The sequence below is a fragment of the Mytilus trossulus genome, chromosome 4 (genome assembly GCF_036588685.1).
Source record: "Mytilus trossulus isolate FHL-02 chromosome 4, PNRI_Mtr1.1.1.hap1, whole genome shotgun sequence".
Taxonomy (NCBI): domain Eukaryota; kingdom Metazoa; phylum Mollusca; class Bivalvia; order Mytilida; family Mytilidae; genus Mytilus; species Mytilus trossulus.
Window position 1 is genome coordinate 95922636 of NC_086376.1, and position 22758 is coordinate 95945393.

Consider the following 22758-nt stretch of genomic DNA (forward strand, 5'->3'; position numbering starts at 1 on the left):
CATAAATTAAATTAACATCAATATACATTGATTTAGTCTGCTTACAAGTCGGGAAAAATAACGGATCTACACCGTATCGTTTTGTGTTTATTATATGTGTTTACTTTCTCACAGGTGGTTACCTGTGTATTGGAGTTACTTTAATATTCTTTGTTTTGAAGGATTTACTTTGTCTAAGCTTACTTGCTTGACTATGTTAGTAAAACATAACTAGGTAAGTTTATGAAATAATTTTAAATTCAATTCAAAAGGTTATTTGCTGTGCGGGTTTATCTTGGCACCTCGTGGTGAAATATTTATACAAGGCCAAGGGAAGTTAGCATCTGTTTATCTGTTAAAAACAAACTATACCTTTACTTACAGGTTACAGTATGCTGAAGTCTTTAATAACGTATTCCCGGTTTCTATATTTCTTATCGAATTTAATCTTATAATGTCATATATTTCTTTTTTGAAAATTTTAAAGATTTCTATCTTTGATTCTTTTTTGTTTGAAACAAAATGTGCTTTATATATGGAGAAGAATATAACTGTTATCAGGGTGTTTATATCAAAATATTTTACATCTGCTATTTTATAGCCAGTTATTAAATTTTCTAGCCTTAAAATATGTCTATCTATTTTAAGATAAAGTAATAACTTGTATATTTCTTGCCAGTAAGTATTATTATAAGGGCAAGTAATAAAAAAATGTTTATAGTTGTCAATTTCTTTGCAAAAATTGCAAGAATTGTTTTCTAGTACTTTCCACTGTACTAATAAGTCGTTGCATGGAAGGATGAAGTTGAGAAGTTTCCATTTGAACATCTTAAATTTGTTGTTTTCTAGGTAATTGAATATAAAATTAAGAGTGCTTTTAAATTTTATATTTAAATTTTCTTCAAGAATTCTTTCCCACTTCAGAATACCTACAGGTTTTTCTTGCTTATAGGGGGCAATTAGTATTGAATATATTTCTTTATTACTCATTTCTGGATGGATATTATGATTGATTAGTATTTGCAGATTTTTTGTTTTCTTTATATTTACTTTTGTTTTAAATGAGCTTTCTTGTTTTAAAATATTCTGCCAATGTTTTGGAATAGCTTTCTTTAATAATGATAATTCTCTAATCCAATCTCGTTTATCTTTTAATTTAAATAAAATTTTATTTTCTGATATACAACCTTTTTCATCAAGTATGTCATTTACATACATAATATTATGTTCAATCCATTTAGTAAATAATAAGTGTTTTCCTTTTGTTTGTATGTTATGATTGCCCCATAAAATCTGCTTTCTTATGTCTAGAAACGATTGTGGGATCTTTGTCTGTCCTCCCTTAACATTTATCCAAGTTTTAATCAATTGCTGATAGAACTCAGGAAGGGATTTAAATATTTTTTTGTCTAACATATTAACATTTTTAATATTCATTTGAAATATCAAGAGGTTTTTACCAAATTTGTTTAAGTAAGCTTGGGGTATGATTGTCCAATTATCACCAGAATTTTGTTTAAGTTTTAAAATCCATCGCAATTGAAGAGCTTTGAGATATAGGTCTATGTCGATCATTTTTAACCCACCTTCTAGATAGTTTTTACAAAGAGTTGCACGTTTAACTTTATCTTTTTTCCCATTCCATATGAAATTATATACTAGAGTTTTAAACTTTTGTATTATTTCCTTTGGTATGTACATATTTGATGCAATATAAGTTAAATTTGGTAGAATTAATGATTTTACTACTATTATTTTACCTATTAATGTTAAATTTCTTTTCATCCAGTTTGATATTATTTTTTCACACTTTTTAAGCTGCTTATCAGTGTTTAGTTTTTGACAGTCTTGATTGTTATAACCAAAATAAAAGCCAAGACTTTTAATATTATCTGTTTTCCAATTAATGTTTTCAAATTTGTCTCTGCTATGTTTAAGTTTTCCCAACCAAAATCCCTCTGTTTTATTTCTGTTTAGTTGTAGTCCTGATAAACTTCCAAAAGTTTCAATTATATTCATTGCTAAACTAACATCTTTTGGTGATTTAAGAAATAGTGTTGTATCATCTGCAAGTTGACATATTTTAAGTGAGCAATTTTTACCATCTAGTTTCACCTCTAAACCTTTAAGATTATTATCTTCTCTTAGTTTTAGTGCCATAATTTCAACCACTAATACGAAGGCTAACGAAGAAATTGGACATCCTTGTCGAATTCCCCGAAAAATGTTAAAACTGCTGGACACCCAACCATTGTTGAGTATACAACCTTTTATGTCTGTGTACATTGTTTTAATCCATCTTATAAAACTACTTTTAAAGCCAAATTTTACCAAAGTTTCTGACATAAAGTTCCATTCGAGGGAGTCAAATGCCTTAGAGAAATCAACAAAAAGTATAGCGCCATCTACTTTAAAGTTCTCTGAGTAATCAATAATATCTTGTATTTGCCTTATATTGAAGCCTATGTATCTATTTTTTATATAACCTTTTTGATCAGTATGAATTATTTTTGGTAATACTTGTTTTAATCTTTGAGCAAGTGCATAAGCCAACAATTTTACATCATAATTTAACAGAGTTATTGGGCGATAATTATTTAAAGAAAGTGGATCTTCTTTTTTGTATATTAATGATATTGCTCCAATTTTCTGTGAAGATGATAATTCTCCTTTTTTATAGCAAAAATTAAATACTGATACAATTAAATCTTTTATTTTTTCCCAGAATTTTCTGTAAAATTCAACATTAAGTCCATCTAGACCTGGGGCTTTATTTAGTTTCATTTTGAATATTGCATCTGTGCATTCCTGCACTGTTATTTTTCCTTCACATAAATCACTTTCAGTATCACTCAATTTTGGACATTTTTTAATATTGTTAAAGTACTTTTTAGTATCTTCCACATCAGGCTTAGTTGAGGAGTATAATGTTTTATAATAGTTAACTTCAATGTTAAGTATTTTTTCTTGATCAATAATTATATTATTGTTTACATCATACAATCTAGTGATGGTTTTTTTGCACTGCCTGGCTTTTTCGAGACCTAAGAAGTAGGAAGTATTTTTTTCTCCTTCTTCAATCCATTTTACCCTTGATCTTATTTGGTTACCTTTTACTTTTTCATTATAAAGATTTCCTAACTCTTGTTCTAGTTTCTCTATTTTTTCAATCAGGGAGGTATTTGTTTCATAATCATTAACTCTGATGTTAGTTGTATGAATTTCATTATTAAGTTGTCTAAGTTGATTTTCTAACACATTGATTGAATCTTTTTTGTTGAGGGCTTTTAATTTACAGAATTGAATTGTACAATCTCGAACCTCTATTTTAAAAGTGTCCCATAAAGTATCTAGATTTTTTGAATCATTTGCTTTAATTTTATAGTTGTTAATTAGATTGTATATTATTTTTAGGTAGATTTCATCGTTTAAAACGCTACTATTTAATTTCCAGTATCCACGTCCTTTATTATTTCTTGATATATGTACTTTTAAAGATACACTATTATGGTCAGTGTATTGAATAACAATTGGTCTAATATCACAAGAGGAGCAATTTTTTTTAATTTCAGTACTAACAAGGAAGTAATCAATTCTAGTGGCTTCAGTTTTATTTCTTTTACACCATGTAAAATGACTTTTATCTCTGTTTTTTTCACGCCATATATCTGTTAATTTCAAAGATTTAATTAAAGTTTTAAGTCCGCAGACTGGTTTATCAAATTTTATTCTTTTATTTTTATTTTTAGTATCGTTTTCAGATAAAATATCGTTAAAGTCTCCTCCGATTATTAGTTGTCCAAGACTATATTTATCTATAAAAGTTTTAACCGTTTTAAAAAAAGTGTTTCTTAGCTTAGTATTATTTGGTGCATAAACGTTTGCAATTGTAAGTATGCTTTCGTCAATTTCTATATTTACGAGAAGAAGTCTTCCATCTTTATCTTTATAAAAGTCAATAAATTTATAGTTGAGCCTACTTTTTAACCATATAGATACCCCTCTAGCATTGCTCTGACCATTACTGAAGAATAATTCACCTTCAAACTCTTTTTTTAAAGATTCTTCTAAGTTGTCAGTAAAGTGTGTTTCTTGTATTAGGAGAATATCACATTTTTGTTGTTTTGTCCATTCAATTAGTCTTTTTCTTTTTTCAGCTTGCTGTAATCCCTTAGCATTAACTGTACAGATGTGAAGGTTTTGATCAGCCATAATTGTTAATGTAAAAGGTAAGTTTATGATTGGGGAACCCCCATCTATTTATAGTATCAATTATCGATTTTATTCTTTCTGTTACCAGTTCAGGAGTATTTACTTTATTCAACAGGTAAATAATTGTGGTCAATTTTGCTGTACTTTTAGCATTTAATTCTTTATACTTTATACAAAGTGCAAATTGTTTTACTGTGAGAAGTGATCCTACATAAAAACATATTAAATAGTGATAAAATTTAATCACAATAATTAGATACACAGTATCATTAATGTTTATCTTTACCGCATCATGTAAAAGAAAATTACACAATGTTGTTCTCAAATTGACAAAACATACAGTTTCTACACATGATGACCTCGCCTTACGGGTCATTATTTGGGTCAACAACGTGACTTTGTTTACAAACTGAGCTATGACAAACATATGCCACACACAGTTTGTGAAGACAATAATTGAGAAATAAATTTTACTCAATACAAAAATAATATAAATACTACAATAATTCTTTAAAGAAAGATAAAAATAAAAACATTTACATGAATATATTATACAAAAGATGTATTTACATAGTTTACAGTAGATAAAGATAATGAGTTCTTTATGTAAATATGTACATTTTTTTTTATCAGTACTATAAGTGTTTCTTATGTCAGGTCTTATTCGTAATGTTTTGTTATTCTCATTCTTCTTTGCTTTTATTTTGCTAAATTGTTTTTTATAGCTATTGAGTGCTAAAAGATTTATTATTTTTTCCAGGAGATATATGTAATGGTTTGCATTATGAAGTGGAATATATCTGTTTTCCAATTTGGACTCAAAGTTTTGCACATAATCTAGATATGAAGTATCAGCATACACGGAGCTATAAGTGTGAATCTGTATGGGAACATCTGTTGTCAATTCACTTAAGAATTTTTGTGTGCAAAAGTATGTCTGTTGCAAATTTGTGTACAGAGTTAGCAAAATATATGTGTGTTCATTTTGTGATATAAGGAGAAGAATTTTGAGGCACATCTGGATTAATTGGAACTGTGATGAGAAAAGTGCGAAATTTATATAAAATGTGCAATTCACCAAAGATATAAATTGTGAAACTATACTAAATTCAACTCTACTGTAAATGAGTTTTGTTACACATGTCATCATGATTATAAACAAAATAAATATCACTAAACATGTATTACAGTATAATTTTAAACTAGTTTTACATTTATTTGTTTTCATATAAAGGTTCTGTAAACTGTTTGTTGCTACATATACAGTACTGATAAATGCCATTTGGTTTCAGTTGGTGTCATTAAGTTGCCAAAGTTTTTGACCGTTTAGCTGTGGTATCACCTTCGTTGTCATGCAAAACATGGGTCGGGGTAACTGGAGACCTCTCCACGTTTCTGTAGTTTTTTTGTTTAGCTGGAGTTGATACAGACTCCTGTTGCTCCGATTACAAATGAGGTGATTTGAGTTTGTTTTGTTTTTCTCTCTTTCTTTGACTTTTTTTTCTTTCGTTGTTCTGCCCCCAGAGATGTTACTAATTGGGACATATCAATGTCTTCTTCATGTACACTCGTTGATTCATGTTCACTATTTGTAGATGGATCATCTGTGTGATTTGGTTGCTGTGTTGTATCATTTTCTTCAGTGGTGCCTTCAGCATCATTTGTGTTTTCATTTGTGCTTTGTTGTTCATTAGGGTGTTGGGTGTTATCAGAGAGGTCATTTTCTACACAGTCAATTTGTTTATGACCTTCCTTACCACATGATTTGCAAACCCAGTCATTAGGACAATTGCTAAAATTATGCCCATCAGCTAGACATTTCGAGCACTTTTTTGGACGATTGCTTGTAGATGGTTGATCACGGTACATGACTGTGGCTCTGTATTTGCCTATAGTAATAGAGCGAGGAATGTCTTGGGATAAAGGACCCTGACATATGATAATTCTATCACCAGTGAGACAGTTAGTGATCTCATTCTCATACCTGAGACGTTCTCTAAAGTGATTCATAATTACACAGTTCCGTTCTTCCAGAGCTCTTAATATTTGGCCATCATCGGCAGACAGTGGAACATCTTTCACTCTAAATCGGACAGTGTCTATGTTCTCATGTGTGGTTACCCTAGGGTTTCTAGAGTAAATATTGATTTGTTTACCCCGAATTTCTACTCCCTTACAGATAAGGTGGTCTCTAGCGGACTCACAATCGAGGTATATACGCCAGAGTCCTCTTATTCGTTGAAGTCCTATGATGGAACGTGCCTCAACTGAATAACCTAGGGTTTGGTACATTTCAACATTTGTAAGGTACAATGTTTTTGTTGTGACTCGATCTGTCAGTGAACCAAATACGTCTATTTCTTGAACGAAGACTGGTTTGACTCCAGTCATTGTCGAAGAGCTTGTTGTCTTTGGATCAGTTTTGGTTGCGTCGGCATACGACGCCATTTTTTCTTCACCTTGGCTCTCCTCGTTAGATTTTGCCATTTTCCAAGAGTTTAAGAATATTCTGGTATATTAAGATCATGCAAATTGTCAAAAGAAATGATTTTGATACACCTTACACATCAATATGTTGCAGTTAATCTTTAGTTTGCTTCGAATTTTACAATTTTTCTCTTGTCTGATTACAACCCGCTACCTTAGTCAAGGGCCGTAACTCCGAATCTAATGATAATTTTAAGTGATGTGTTGTAATGTTTAAACTCATACAACAGAGGGACTCTTACTCTTACAAAATGTTCACAATCACTGATACCAGCCAAACAAAGCTTAAACAATAAGTTATCATCGCTTGATAGAATGACACAGATACAAGTTCGTCCCTCTTTAATTTGTAACATTTCTAAAGATTAATTCTGGATTAAGTTAGATGTTTTATTTACCATTATGAATGGGCTGTTAAAGAAGAGCGGAAGATACAAGAGGGGTATTTAAACTCATAAATCGAAAATAAACTGACAACGCCTTTGTTTAAAAAAAACCAAAAACAAACAAAAACTGAAAAACAATATTACGCAAACCACAACATGAAAAAAGACTTAGAAACACGAAGCCCCCCCCTCCAACCATAGGGGTGATCTCATGTACTCCGGAAGGATGAGCAGATCATGCTCTACACGTGGCATCTGTAAGCGTATCAAAAACCAGAACGCATCAGAAAAGAATATGGTTGGTAAAATAGGATGCAAATCTTTGCAGAAAATACTTTTATTATTTGCCGGTATTTATATATCCGTAAAATAATGCATTTTCTAAGGTTTTGTGTCATATGACCGTTGATGTAGGTGTTACAGCCCAAATTTCATTTAATATTTTGATATTACTCGTTGAAAAAACTTAAAATATGCATTAAGCATAACAGAAAATAAATTTCATTGGTTCAAAAAACAGAAAGCAGTGACAATTTATAGCAATGAAAGTTACTAAAATATTATAATAACATACTTAAGTGTTCTTTTTATCGGTAATAGATAAAAAGAATATCTATTACCAAGAGCATAAGGTAATAAAAAAAGATAAGTGAGGTAAATGGTCATGATGATTTGTAATTGACACCCCATTTTTTTAATAACAATATGACGTCCCTTTTTTAGCTTTCCTATTGTGAACTTTACATTTCTATGTAACAACATTTTAGCAGCGTCTACAAACGGAAACATTGAAAGTTCCCATGGGAAAAATTACTTTTCCCATGAGAAGTTTAGAGTTCCCATATGAACTTTAAAGTTCCCATGGGAACATAAGTAAATTGTTTGTTCCCATGGGAAGTTCTAAATTTCCCAAGGGAAACTTTGAATTTCCCAAGGGAATTTTTCTTCCCAAGGGAACTCCTTTTCTTCCCATAGGAAAATACTTTTCCCATGGGAACAATAATTTTTCCCATGGGAACAATAATTTTTCCCTTGGGACCAATATGTTTTCCCTTGGGAACAATAATTCTATAAAAGAAATCTATAAAGAAAACATAAAAGATTCTCTCATTGCATGAGTGAAGCAATTTCACAAAACGAACTAACATATTATGGGTACAAATATTTATTTGTATCTTAATTGTAGAAATATATAATTGTGTGTTTTACGATTTTTGTCTTGGCATGCTTAATTGAAAGTTAATCACTATGTGTCATAGTGCAAATCAAGTTTCAACTTTAATCTACTATAAATTCAGAACTTATTGATGTTTTTATTATTGTGAAAATAATGACAGGGTTAAAATCACAATAATATACACTTGCATATTGAAATTTTTTATGAACTACACACGATTATTCTAAATTTTGCACACAAAAAAATGATGAGATTGAGAAAAATCGCACTTACAATTGCTAGCAATAATTTCTGAATTTTCAGTATATAGTTTTGCATATATAGCTTTTCAAACAGTGTCTTATGTTTATCCATTTGAATGTTTTTGTGTTTTTTTCATGCAGACATTTAAATGTTGATAGGTCTTGCTCATTGTTGACGGCTGTTCAGTCACTGGCTGAAAATACCTTTATCTCTGGTTTTTGGTTGTCTCATTGGTAATCACATACCATATCCTTACTTAATTTCAACACTTCTTAATTTAAGTTATGTACATTTGAGAATATCATTTTCAAAAAGACAAAACATTACAATTGGTATAACAAATAAGGCATTTGTGTTTTAATATTTCATCTTTATATATAATTAACTGAGATAACACCATCAAGAAAAATGTATGAAACAAAAACAGAAAATTATACAAACAGCAATAAAATAACTTAAGCAAGTGTCAATAAACCTGCACAAATAACATGAATAATATATATAAGGTCATAAGCAAGTGACAATACACATACAGCAATAATATAGCTAAGGTCATAAGCATAAACATGCAGCAATATTATACATTGTATATCTAAGGTCATAAGCAAAAGACAATCAACATACAGCAATAATGTATCTAAGGTCAAAAGCTTTAACATGCAGCAATAATATATCTAAGGTCATAAGCAAGTGACAATCAACATACAGCAATAATGTATCTAAGGTCAAAAGTATAAACATGCAGCAATAATATATCTAATTTCATAAGCATAAACATATAAAAAGTATGAACAATACCTAGATCTAAACAGTCAGACTTTATCAATTTTCAATGTCATTAAAATGTTGAGTCAAACATTTATGAAAGTTTTGAATATCATTTGCATCAACTATACACTCTTGTAATAATTATATTCATACTGTTTGTATACATGTTAAAAAGCGAAGAAATGTTTAACAAGTAAAAATAAGGGAAAACATTTCCTAAAGGGAAATTTGATGTTCAGAAATTTCCTTAGAGGAAATTTGAAGAACAATGATTTCCTTAGAGGAAATTTGTTGTCCTGAAGGAAATCTTTTTCCCTTGAAAAAACAATTTCCCTTGAGGAAAAAACAATTTCCCTTGAGGAAAACTACTTTTCCTCTATGGAAATTGTTGAAAAAAGGGGCATAACTTTTTCAACAGTGGTGCTAGAGCCAAAAAAAATTAGGACAAATTTCAGGGAACCAATACCAACCAAGTTATCAACTTCAAAAATGAAGGTGAACAACTTCTGCACTCAGCGGAATTGCAAACTTGTCCCGGAGACAATCTGCTTTTCTGAGATGTTTTATCAGGTTTCAAAAATGTGTTATGCCCTACAGCTTTCCATCCAGTTAAGGCAGAAGTATATTCTCTTTTATTCTCACATATCCAGTATTTGCAACAAATTGTAATTTTTCTAAAGAAAACAAATCAAATGGAAAATAATGTTCGTATTGTAATATAAATATGTTCCCATGGGAAGACAAATTGTTCCTATGTGAAAAAAATTGTTCCCATGGAAAGAACAATTGTTCCCGTAGGAAGAAGATTTGTTCCCATGGAAAGAAATATTGTTCCCATGGGAAGAAAAATTGTTCCCATGGGAAGAAAAATTGTTCCCATGGGAAGAAAAATTGTTCCCATGGGAAGAAAATTTGTTCCCATGGGAAGTTTTTGTATTCATCTTTTCCCATGGGATCTTTAAAGTTCCTATGGGAACTCTAAATTTCCCATGGGAAAAGTAATTTTTCCCATGGGAACTTTTAATGTTCCCATGGGAAATTCTAATATTCCCATGGGAAATGTACTTTTAATCAGCTGCAGTGACAAGAGTGACAACAGTGACAAGTTGGGACATATGGCATTTTTTTAATTTTTCAATAATCTATCACTGGGCAAATTTTTTTTTTTGATATCTTGTAAACCGACAAAGTCAGATTTGCCGATACCTGAATGGCAAATTTGTCCCACACAGTGTTATTAAATCACCTGCACGATCTGTTCGTGAAATGACCTAAATATTCACCTATTTCGGTATATAATGGATGGCTTTAGAAGCGATAAACCCTGTTTGCATCTCTTACATTGTCTTACTAGTATTGTTAATTTCTAACTTATATACATTTTCATTAATTCTCTTCATTTTCTTCAAAAATGATCCGTTTATTTATCATTCTACATCAGAAGTTTTTGGCATATATAGTGAAAAAATAGTAAAATCACAAAATTACTGAACTTAGAGAAGAATCGATTCGGAAAGTCCATAATCACAAGGCAAAATCAAATAACAAAACGCATCAAAAACGAATGGACAAGAACTGACAAAATGATATTTTAGGATCCGCACGTTACATACACTGGTACGTCTCATTTAAGAATACTTCATTTGATTTTTAAAATTTCTGTTATCTAAGTTATATTCTATTCTATGACACTGAAAAATAAATTTAATATTTGAAAAAGATACTAAAGAAAGAACTATTGCTAGGTTGCTGACTCATTGCCGATTATAACCTTACGATTTTCTATATTTATCATCAAATTTTTTAATGAAACCAATTTACCATCAACTTATGATAGTATTTTTTTTCCATTGGAATATTTTTGCATTTTATCACTTCTACCTCTAACAAGGTTTGGTCTTTTGTGGATAGTTGTCTCATTGGCAATCATACCACATCTTCCTTTTTTATATTACATCCCATACTTTCTGCAGTTTTGTTCTTTGCACAGTTCTGTCCAATGCTAACTTTTTAATTTCGTCCTTGCTAGGCATTTCCTTAAATCTGGTCTTTTTGGCTGGTGGTTTTTGGTTAATACACGTAAATGGTTAGTATTCTTCAATTTTCAAAAGTTCTTCATCAAACTGGGATTGTTCATTGTTTTCAAAAACAAATATGGTCTCGTCTGTCAATTTAGAAAATTCGGAACTTCTAACTCTGTCATCACATATTTCATGTCTGAATACTCTTTGTATTCCATCATCAGCCATATATTGAAATTTCTACTACCTGGCTGCATTTTGTTCCATAAAGTGGTCTATAATCTTATGAGATGACCCTTAACAATCTACTTTAAGTCCAATTTTCTACGGCGATACTGTACATCTGTTAATTTTGACAGCATACACTGAGTCATGTGCATTAATGCCTCGCACACACTCTTCTTTTTTTAATTCGAATTGATTCGAATTTGCTAATTCGAATTAACTAATTCGTATTAGAAATACGTTTTTTTTAATCCGAATTAAAAGTTAACATCGTTAGGACAGTAAAGCGAATTTGACACGCATTCTAATTCGAATTAGAATTGACGTTAGGACGTTAAACGTTTCGATTGCGTATTAAACTAATTCGAATTAGTTAGTGCGAATCGAATTCGAATTACGTGTGAACTCAGCATTACATGGAAGATTGTTAAATGAACGGAACAGCCATAAAGAACGCTCCTAAATGCAGCCATTTTTTTAAATAAGCTTGTTTTGCATCAATAACTGATGAATTTTATGTAAGCAGATAAAGTATATGAATTTTATGAAGATAAAAATGAAAACAACGAGAATGCAAATAGTAAGTTTATGCGCAAGTGTCAAACATATTTTTTGTGCTAATATAATTAGAACATGGCTTTGTTTATAAAGCGTTATAGGGAAGTCATATTAACAGAACTTTATTTTTGCGTATTGTGTAAACGAAATATGCAACGTTTTGCTTACCATATTATAACCCGGGTATTTTAGTCAGTATTTAAACTGAAGAAAAAGAAATCGGCAATTCGGCCCATAGCTAATTTTTACATTGGACCTCGAGATTACAAAACATGGACTACTTGCCAATGCGACGGCGTTTTTGCGTAATGGTCGCTGATATCTTTACTAAAGCATAAAACTAATTATTCTGATTACTGCATTAGTACCTTCAATCCCATTATTGCATTCAATTTTTATATTTTCGCCTTTAAAACAGTTTTCAACGCCCCATTTTGCATGATTGCAATGCTCCAATTTGTTTTCGTCTCCACAGCAATTAACGTCGTCGAGCCATATTTTTCCTGTTACAGATTCATTCGTACTACCAACGAAGAAACCATTGCTAAAATAATAAAAGATGCGTTTATATCGCTATAATAACATGAAACATGGTTAATTTTGGTCTAACTAATTATCAATGGCAACTACTTTATTGGGAACCATTGGAACCATCTGTGCTGTATTCTTGTCGACTTTTATACAACAGATACAGTAAAGTCTGTCTCATATCTTGACTTACATCTCGAAACTGACTATCGGGTCGGCTGAAAACAAAACTTTCGACTAAAAAGATTTCAGCTTCCCACTTTAATGTATCGAGATTTCATCAGCGCATGCATACGGGGTATATATCTCCCAATTACTGCGATAATCCAGGAATTTTATTTCCTACCATAATTTCCTTGATAGAGGGTTGCAAGGAAACTATTTAAACAAGAGGTCCAAATAATGAAGTGTAAAGCTTTCCTTCGTAAATTTTATGGACCCCATCTCGAGTTGGTTGACCGTTATGGAATATCCTTTTTCAAAGATGATTTCGGATATGTTCCTAATGTCGTATGTACAACCCCGTTCTTTTTGTACGAATCTGACCTACTGTACAATGTATACTATTTACCGGGCTTGTAAAAACATGTGCAACACGACTGGGGCCGCAAGTGGAGCAGGATATCCATACGCTCTTGGATCAACTGTTATCACCCCCTGTTTGTGGTAAGGTACGTGCTTTTGTAGTCTTTTTCTATAACTGTTTGTTTGACTTTTTCTTTTGTAGCCATACCATTGTCATTTTTTTTTGATTGATGAGTTTGAATATTCCTCTAGTATCTTTCGCCCCTCATTAATTCTGTATTATATAATTCAAACTTCAATAATAAATTCATCACTGACAAAAAGTCCATTAACATCCATAGAAAATAAAATTCCTTATTTTTTCCTCACGCTTATACATTCAAACTTGCATTGATTTATGATTATTCCCCATCAAAGAGTTTAACATAAAACTGCTTAAGACTATTTCAATATCTGCCTAACTCAAAACACATACGTGACTTCCGAATAAAAAAAGGCTTATTTGTCTACCTCTATGCATGCCCCCCCCCCCCCCCCCCCATTAACATAAAAAAAAGTTAACATGGTACAACCATATTGCGTGCCAGTAAGTTCATGGACATTTTGTCCGGAGAAAATAATCATAATTATAAAAAAGTGCGTAGAAAAACCACAAAAATACTGAACTCCGCTGAAAATTTAAAGAGGGCAGTCCCTAATCAAGTGTCAAAATCATATCTCAAACACGATAAACTAATGGATGAAATTTGTCATAATAAAATTAACGGTACCAATTTTCTTGCACCAGATGCGCATTTCGACAATACATGTCTCTTCAGTGATGCTCGTGGCCAAACTATTTGAAATCCAAAGCTTATATAAAAGATGAAGAGCTATAATCCAAAAGGTCCAAAAAATATAGCCAAATCCGTGAAAGGAATCAGAGCTTTGCATGAGAGAGATACATTCCTTAATTTATAATAATTTATAATACTTTTGTAACAGCAAATTTTAATAACACAAAAAATCCGTAGTTTCATGCCAGTACCGAAGTACTGGCTACTGGGCTGGTGATACCCTCGGGGACTAATAGTCCACCAGCAGAGGCATCGACCCAGTGGTAGTAATAAAATTAACGGTACCAATTGTTTTGCACCAGATGCGCATTTCGACAATACATGTCTCTTCAGTGATGCTCGTGGCCAAAATATTTGAAATCCAAAGCTTATATAAAAGATAAAAGCTTTAATCCAAAAGGTCCAAAAAGTATAGCCAAATCCGTGAAAGGAATCAAAGCTTTGCATGAGGGAGATACATTCCTTAATTTATAATAATTTATAATACTTTTGTAACAGCAAATTTTAATAACACAAAACATCCGTATTATAATCTAGACGTGGTACAGGCATTTTCTTACATAGAAAATGGTGGATTAAACCTTGTTTTAAAGCTATTTAAACCTTTCATTGGTATGGAAGAGGGAAGAAAGATGCCAGAGGGATCAAATACAGCGATGTGTGAACAAAACAAAAAGACATAATAGGCATAAATGTCAAAGCAGGGGTACCGCAGTCAACATGGGGCTTTAATCTTTATCCCAAATATAAAACGAACCGATATGTAATAGTAGTAAAATGGACAAATATTGATAACACATGACTTTACATGTCGGTACGTGCCGAAAACGTAAAATTTCTCCATCCTGATATTTTATGAATTGCTTCATCAAATAATGTGTTTTCTCTTTTTCACTTCTGCACACTTATGCTGCTGTATAAAGCGCTCTTTGTTTTTTTTTATATGTGGTGGTTTGTAATAAAAGAATTGTGTCCAGAAACACACCAATACATGGATAATAAGTGCTCGTTATAATGGGCATGAAATGATTCCGGGCCGTTTGTAGTACGCCTAGATTCTGCTGATGGAAGTGATGCCTAAAGACTTGGGGGGAAATATGGATTCTGGTGCAATACATTTATAGACATATTTATTATGAACATACAAAAAAATATAGTTAATTATAATTGTTATAACTATTTTTCTTCTTCATGAATTTACAAGTATCAACATATATTTATCGTGTGGCAAGTTGTGTTCTTCCACACTTAAGTATTTTGAAGAAATATGTTTCTTTAAAATCAAGTTTTGAAGACCTTTTATATTATAATTATCTACGTTCATATCCGAAGATAGGGATATTTTAACACTGAAGTACCTCAGTACTTATTCCGAATCGGGCGAGTTTTCTGGAAATTCGGGTACAAAGTGTAACGTGATAACAACGTTTTTTTTGTTTTTTTTACCTTAGCAGTATTTGGCATAATTTTTTTGAATTTTGGATCCTCAATGCTCTTCAACTTTGTACTTGTTTGGCTTTATAAATATTTTGATATAAGGGTCACTGATGAATCTTATGTAGACGAAACGCGCGTCTGGCGTACTAAATTATAATCCTGGTACCTTTGATAACTTTTTACACAACTGGGTCGATGCCACTGCTGGTGAACGTTTCGTCCCCGAGGGTATCACTAGCCCAGAAGTCAACACTTCGGTGTTGACATGAATATCAATAATGTGGTAATTTTTATAAATTTCCTGTTTACAAAATTTAGAATTTTTCAAAATACTAAGGATTTTCTTATTCCATGCATAGATTACCAAAGCCGTATTTGGCATAACTTTTTGGAATTTTTGATCCTCAATGCTCTTCATTTTTGTACTTGTTTGGCTTTATAGATATTTTGATATGTGCGTCACTGATGAGTCTTATGTAGACGAAACGCGCGTCTGGCGTACTAAACTATAATCCTGGTACCTTTGATAACTTTTTTTCATTATCTAAAAAATAGAAAAATGGAAATTTTACATATATTTTACGGGGTGTAGGGTACCCTAAAGGTAGTCAAATATAAGACGTGTTTAATACGGAGACATAGAAACTGGATTGAATCAATTTTGGCACTCAATATTGTGAGAGTTACATCATAGATGGTGTGGCGTCATCGTAGGACATTTGCATAGCTAGAACAGTAGTCCCTAGTCTCTTTCCCGGCCGTCATTGAAATTCTTGACAATATTTTTAATAAAATTCAGTTTATAATTTTCATACAGGCCAAAAATGACAATTTTCAAGTTGAGTGGAATTTCGATAAAAACCTTATCGAAAATCCATGAATTTAGATTGTGACAAATGTCGGCTACGACATGACAACCCCTAAGCAAATGTTCTATAGTTTCAGGCTCTTCCTTGCAAAATGAACACAAATTACAATTAACAAGCTTCATTTTAAAACGTAAATTATTTGAACCTAAAACATAATGAATACTTCTATATTGAAACCAACATAACCAAGTGTTTTTTGAAACCTTGGTAACACACAAGTGTATTTATTCCAATTTTCTACAACTTTGTTAAGAATACCTTCCCATTTGTTTTCTGCTACAAAATCTGTAAGTAAAATTCCTTGATTTTAAATAGTATACATGTCCTTTGAGCACTTTTCGGACTTGAAGAAAATATTTATGTTAAAAGGTATAATAGCCTGATGTTTTTTTTTTCTTTCAGTGTTGTTTCTAGTGTCTTGTAGCCAATTTAGTCCATAAAACTGTAGAAATATGTATGTGAAATAATACTTAACTTCAAATTTTTCATATGTTAATATATATTCCCATGTTCATCTAACAGGTCATTTACAGTCCATACCTATGATGTGCCCAATTTTTATATTAAACGCTGACATTATCAATTTTAATATGTTCTTTATGCCATATAGATGTAGAAATGACTTTATCAAAATAAAATGGATGTCTGAGTTTTGACTTATTTTTCCAGGCATGAAAAACTTCATCCCAATTTTTGTTTAATTTTTTTTAGTAATTCCAAAATAAGCCAACTCTGTAAAAATTATATTTTGGGTGGAGGTAAATAATTGATTCCACTTAGATTTTGATTTAAATAATCTTCTAAGTTTTAACCCTTGTATAAAATTTCTCAAATTAATCATTTCAGAGCCACATCATATATGTATCAAAGAAAAAAAAGGCATATAGACAAGGCACATTAGATAACGTCAATTCAATTACTATTTCAAATTAGGAGATCTTCTTACAGTCAATGAATCTTACTTTTTTAAAGATAAGTATTTATCAGATACTAGATACAAGAAAAACATTCTCATTTTTGTTCTGCCAATAATTTTGGTGTGCTAGTAATTCGCAGCTTGAACTATAAATTTTTACTAAAAATTGTTTCTGAAAACTAGAAAACCTGTGCTTTTTACATAAAATTTAATTCATTTATAAATTGACAAACATCGTTAATGTTTCTTATACGAGTTTACATTCCCTACTTTTTTCCTAAGGTTTGAACAAAACAGTCAATGGCATTTGGTTTTATCTAAAAAGAAAGTATTGCTTGCATGTAATTGGAGATTTACTGAAACGGCTTCGTATGTCATTGGTGTATAATTGATTACTGCCATGACATCTTGTTAAATGGCATTAATAGTCGGTCTCACATTACAAAAAAAGACTATTTCTATTTTAGATAAAACGAATTTTATTTTCCTTCAAACGCTGCTTTAGGGAGGTAGGGTGTCCCTTTTTAACGGAATCATTGAATCATGACTGGAACGGACCAATGTTTGGCAGTCAGTGGGGCTCCCTCTTTGGAGTCAGTGCCCCTTTATGAAAATTTCTGGATCCGCCACTGTCCTACTGTCATAATCATAAATGTATGATAAAATTTAAATATATGATTTCTAATTAAATGAATATAGAAAAAAAACTATACCTGCGCCAAAGCCTTGTGACAGGTCATTGTATACATAAAATGAAAATGAATATAGATTGTTGTTCTTAAAAATAACACTAACTTGTAACCAAGTTCTCTACAAGCCACTTGAGCATCAACATCGTCAAAGTTGTCATCGCAAACTGTACCCCATGTTTCGTTGTAAAATATTTCAAGTCTTCCAGAAATTAATCGTATATCACCTGAAATAATGATTATAATAGGATTAAACACATTTTTTTATATTCATGATTTGAACTGAAAACAAGTCCTATCAGTGAAAAGGTGTTTCCCTCGGTTTTAGTTTGTAACCCGGATTTGTTTTCTCTCAATCAATTTATAACTTACGAGTACGTGTAGTAAACTGATGCCTTTATTTCATTCCTTATAATTTTTAACACAAAAAAAAGGCACAGTAGTGTACCGCTTTTTAAAAGTCATAAATCGATTGAAAGAAAACAAATCCTGGCTACAAACTAAAACCGAGGGAGACACATCAACGTTAAAAGGAAAATAACGAAACTTCAGAAAGTCAGAAGTGTCAAAAGATGAAGACAATTCAACATACATAGAAATAAACTTTTAGAAAACAACTGCCATATTCCTAACTAGAAACAGGACATTTTAAGTAAAAATTATGGGCTGAACTTTTTTGCGACTAGCCAAACCTCTCGGCTTATTTTCTCATAGTTGCTTTAAACCTAAATCATAGCAATGAAATGGGGATTTATTTATCTTTACTTTTTCATACGAATAGAATACAACTACAAACGATAAGACACAAAACAATATCCAATCAGAATTCCAATCAAAACTTCGTAACTAAATACACAAATGCTGGATAAATAAATATTGAGACATGTCTTTTAACAATCCGAATTCACACTCAGCAAAACAGTCATATTTGTACTTAGGTCACGTTTGGTAATTAAAAGACCAGACGACGGCAATGATGAACCCACACTATAAGACGTGATACCTATATCCTTAGTAAGTTTAGACAAAGACACATCGTATGGATAACAACCAATTCATGGTGGTGGTGTCCATACATTATTTTTTTTTATCCTTCCTCCTCATAACGTTGTTGTACCAGTTTCTGCGTAATGAGCATGTTCCTCTATATGGACGCCATATATAATGAACATGCACGAGCATAATGTATCATCGGAGGTATGTAAACGCCATACGAGAATTGGAAATTAGTAACTTGGAAGCTTAAATCGTCGCGTTTGTCATAGTTTTTAGAAGTCGTCTATATATGTCAATAATGAGGAATAGATCAAGGTATGAAGCAGCCGCTCTAGTATCAGTAGTATCCTTAGTTTCAATATAAAAAAGATGTGGTATGAATGCCAATAAGACAACTCCCCACAAGTGACCAAAATAACACAGAAATTAACAATTATATGTGTGTTGCGTTTCGGTGTTGTGTCGTTGTTCTCCTCTTATATTTAATGCGTTTCCCTCGGTTTTAGTTTGTTACCCCGATTTTGTTTTTTGTCCATGGATTTACGAGTTTTGAACAGCGGTATACTACTGTTTCCTTTATAGGTCACCTTCAACAATGAGCAAATCCCCTACTGCATAGTCAGCTATAAAAGGCCCCGAAATTCAAGTTAATTCCGATGTATATGAGATGCAAGTTATGGATGAAATGTGAGTAATTTAGTGATAGGACAACATCAATATACCTGAAAGTAAAAAAAAAAAAGAATTCGCTTTTTCTCTTTTTCTTCTGGAAGGCTCTGAATAAATTCTGCTTCATACGAGTACAATAACAAATCTTTCAGAAGGGTTTTATAATTAGTACCCATTTGAATACAGAATAAATGTGTAATATCTATCCTCTAGACTCAACACATATATTGTGGATCAAAGATTCCTGCATTTTGATAATACCCTCTGCAGTATATTTTCAGGTCAAATCTATGGGGTTCTTAACAAATAAGAATTTAATATACCCCCCCCCCCTTTTCCCCCCCAAAAAACCAAAACAAACTTTGTATCTACGATTCCCATGTTTAATATAAAAAAGATCCGTTGAATGAGATGGTGAAGTCGATATTACGATTGAACATGGGAAATTGTAAGGTAAAGCGTAAAAACAAGAGAGTTAATATTGCTTAAAAGAGGGACGAAAGATACCAAAGGGACAGTCAAACTCATAAATCTAAAACAAACTGACAACACCATGGCTAAAAATGAAAAAAGACAAACAGAAAAACAATAGTACACATGACACAACATAGAAAACTAAAGAATACACAACACGAACCCCACCAAAAACTAGGGGGGATCTCAGGTGCTCCGGAAGGGTAAGCAGATCCTGCTCCACATGTGGCACCCGTCGTGTTGCTTATGTGATTACAAATCCGGTAAATAGTCTAATTCGGTAGGTCACATTAATGAAAGGGAAGGGACGTAAGGAACATATCCTATATCATTTGTGAAACGGTTATTCCATAACGGTCAACCAACTCGTGATGCTTAAAATAGCAGATATTGAAATCTTAGATTTATCAGCAGATCTTTAGAAATTTTGAAAATTCACATCTGATTAACACCGCTGGTCGAATATATCTCATGAGAAGATATTTGAAGACCATATTTTTACTGTAAAAAGAATAGTAATCAGTACTGTAGAGAAAGAATTAATTGAATATATTGATGATATTGAGTTTGTTTAAGTTTTGATATCCAGTAAAATGACGCTTAATTTTCTTCCTTTTCTGTGATATTAATGGCTAAAGATAGGACAGATTTCTGAATTTGTAAAGTTTCATCCGTTGTACATGATGCATAAGAATATGGAGGATTGCCAGTTGTGCTGTTTATTCCAAGCTCTTTTTTTGTCACATTGCAAATACTTGTTTTACATTCATGTACGAGGACAATATTATAAGGGGCCTTATCAGCTGAAACAACGACATGTTTATCATGCAAAGAGGCTACATATGCACAACTGACTTGGTTAGAAACTCTTGTGCTCATAGTGCATCCTAGTTTATGAATTCACTTTTGAATGCATGATGGACTGGCTTAACAAAGTTTTCAGTTCTGATTTGTCTGGTTGTCGCTAAATTAACTGTTTATCGACTTTTGAATGTTTGAAATTCTAAGGCTTAAAGTTTTCTACCTCAGGAATAGATTACCTTAGCTGTATTTTGCAAAACTGTAAGGAACTTTGCTCCTCAATGCCTCTCAACTTCGTCTATATAACAAATCTCTTAGTGTGTCATCGGCTACGATAATAGGGTCTGCATTAATAACATGACAAGCTGGACTATAATTATCTTTTGACGATGCACATGAGCAATCCGGAGGTTTGATTTTCACATTTTTGAGGGTAAAGGCCTATAAAATCCTCTTGAAGTTAAAAATTTGAGATGCACTAGACTTGATGTATGTAAGAAAGTACAGATTTAGCTAATTTTTAGTAATAAGGTGTAGTTTTTGTTAAACTTTCGCGATTTTGAATTTACCATTTTTATTCATTGGCTTTAATTCAAGTGCACTATAGACATGTCGTAACCATATTGACTTTCTAAAAATTCATAAATGTGAGATTAATGCAATATAATCTAAAATGAATTATCACATTCCTTCAAAGACGTCCTTTAATAAGATGTTATCGGAATTTAAAGCGTGCAAGTACAGGGAATAATGTTCAGATTTAGAGGTTTCGTTCGTATGACATTAGTTTTGCTATAACGTTAACGCGGTTAGATATATGTAATTCACGAAATTTATTTTCTTCCAAAAACATTGTCCCAGCTTGAATGCATTAATTTTTTTTTTCTAGATATAAACAAATGATAAGTTTTTCAATTTCAATTTGCTTAGTACCCTTGTATGACATACATATGATTAGCGCATGAATAGGTCACAGTGAAAGTAATTTCGTCAACATAGCTTATTGAAGTTTAAACTAAAGGAAACACTTCTAATAAAACAAATCCAGTCCAAACATTTGTAGATATATATTAGAATTATTAACGGATAAACATATTGTAAATAAGGAAAAATAATATGTGAACAAGTTTGATACTTAGTTCCTTAATTTGACAAAAAATAATAATTTTATTTACAAATCGACGCTTTAATTTTTTTAACTGAATTAGAAAATGTAAATGATAATAATAATGAATAAAATAAAATAATAGGAATAAGTTAAAGATAATGCATATTTCAAGGTTTTTCTTGTCTGTTCTACAACACGAAAAACCTTAAAATATGCATTTTCTGACTTATATACCGTCAAAAAAATATTATTTTTTATAAAGATTTGCAAAATCTAGTTACCTATTTTACCGAAAACACTAAAGTGGGATATTTTTTTTTATTATAATGATTTTTCTTTATTGTAACGAATAGACTAGCACAATATGTATGAACAAAGGTATACAGAAAAGTATTAAATAATAAAACAACAATTGAATATGTATGATGGTGCAATAATAGGTTGAACATAAATAAATATCTTATAACACAGTATCATTGAAATCTTATGTGTTCTTTTTTTAAAAGAATAATTATTCAGTTTATTGCACTATTGGTTGTTAACAAATACCCTAAAAGGTACAACTATCCCAGATAGGTTTATCCTTGTGTGTGAATTATCAAATGAACCAGGGGATTCACACCTATTATAAGTTTCAAAATTGGTAATAAATTATCACAATCTGTATAGTTTACAAAATCTGCATAGCAATAAAATCCGAAAAACATACTTTCTCTCTGTTTACGTTTTTCTTCTTATTTTAATTGTATATCACGTGGTATAGATGTTTATTATGTATCTCGAACACGTGTATTTTATTCATTCTTGTATGTTGGAATATTCTTAACTTATTTGGTAATTTTAAAATTTAATGA

The 22758-nt window shown here is 31.5% G+C and overlaps 1 protein-coding gene across 1 annotated transcript in view; it reads right to left on the minus strand.

Annotated features, from left to right (window-relative positions):
• LOC134716925 (scavenger receptor cysteine-rich type 1 protein M160-like) overlaps positions 1 to 22758 on the minus strand; it is a 105690-nt gene that overhangs the window by 51697 nt on the left and 31235 nt on the right. Inside the window, exons 5-6 of the mRNA XM_063579944.1 lie at positions 17963 to 18083; positions 12425 to 12600 (exon numbers count right to left, since the gene is read on the minus strand). Coding sequence (XP_063436014.1) covers positions 12425 to 12600; positions 17963 to 18083 — 297 coding nt within the window. The remainder of the gene's footprint in view (positions 1 to 12424; positions 12601 to 17962; positions 18084 to 22758) is intronic.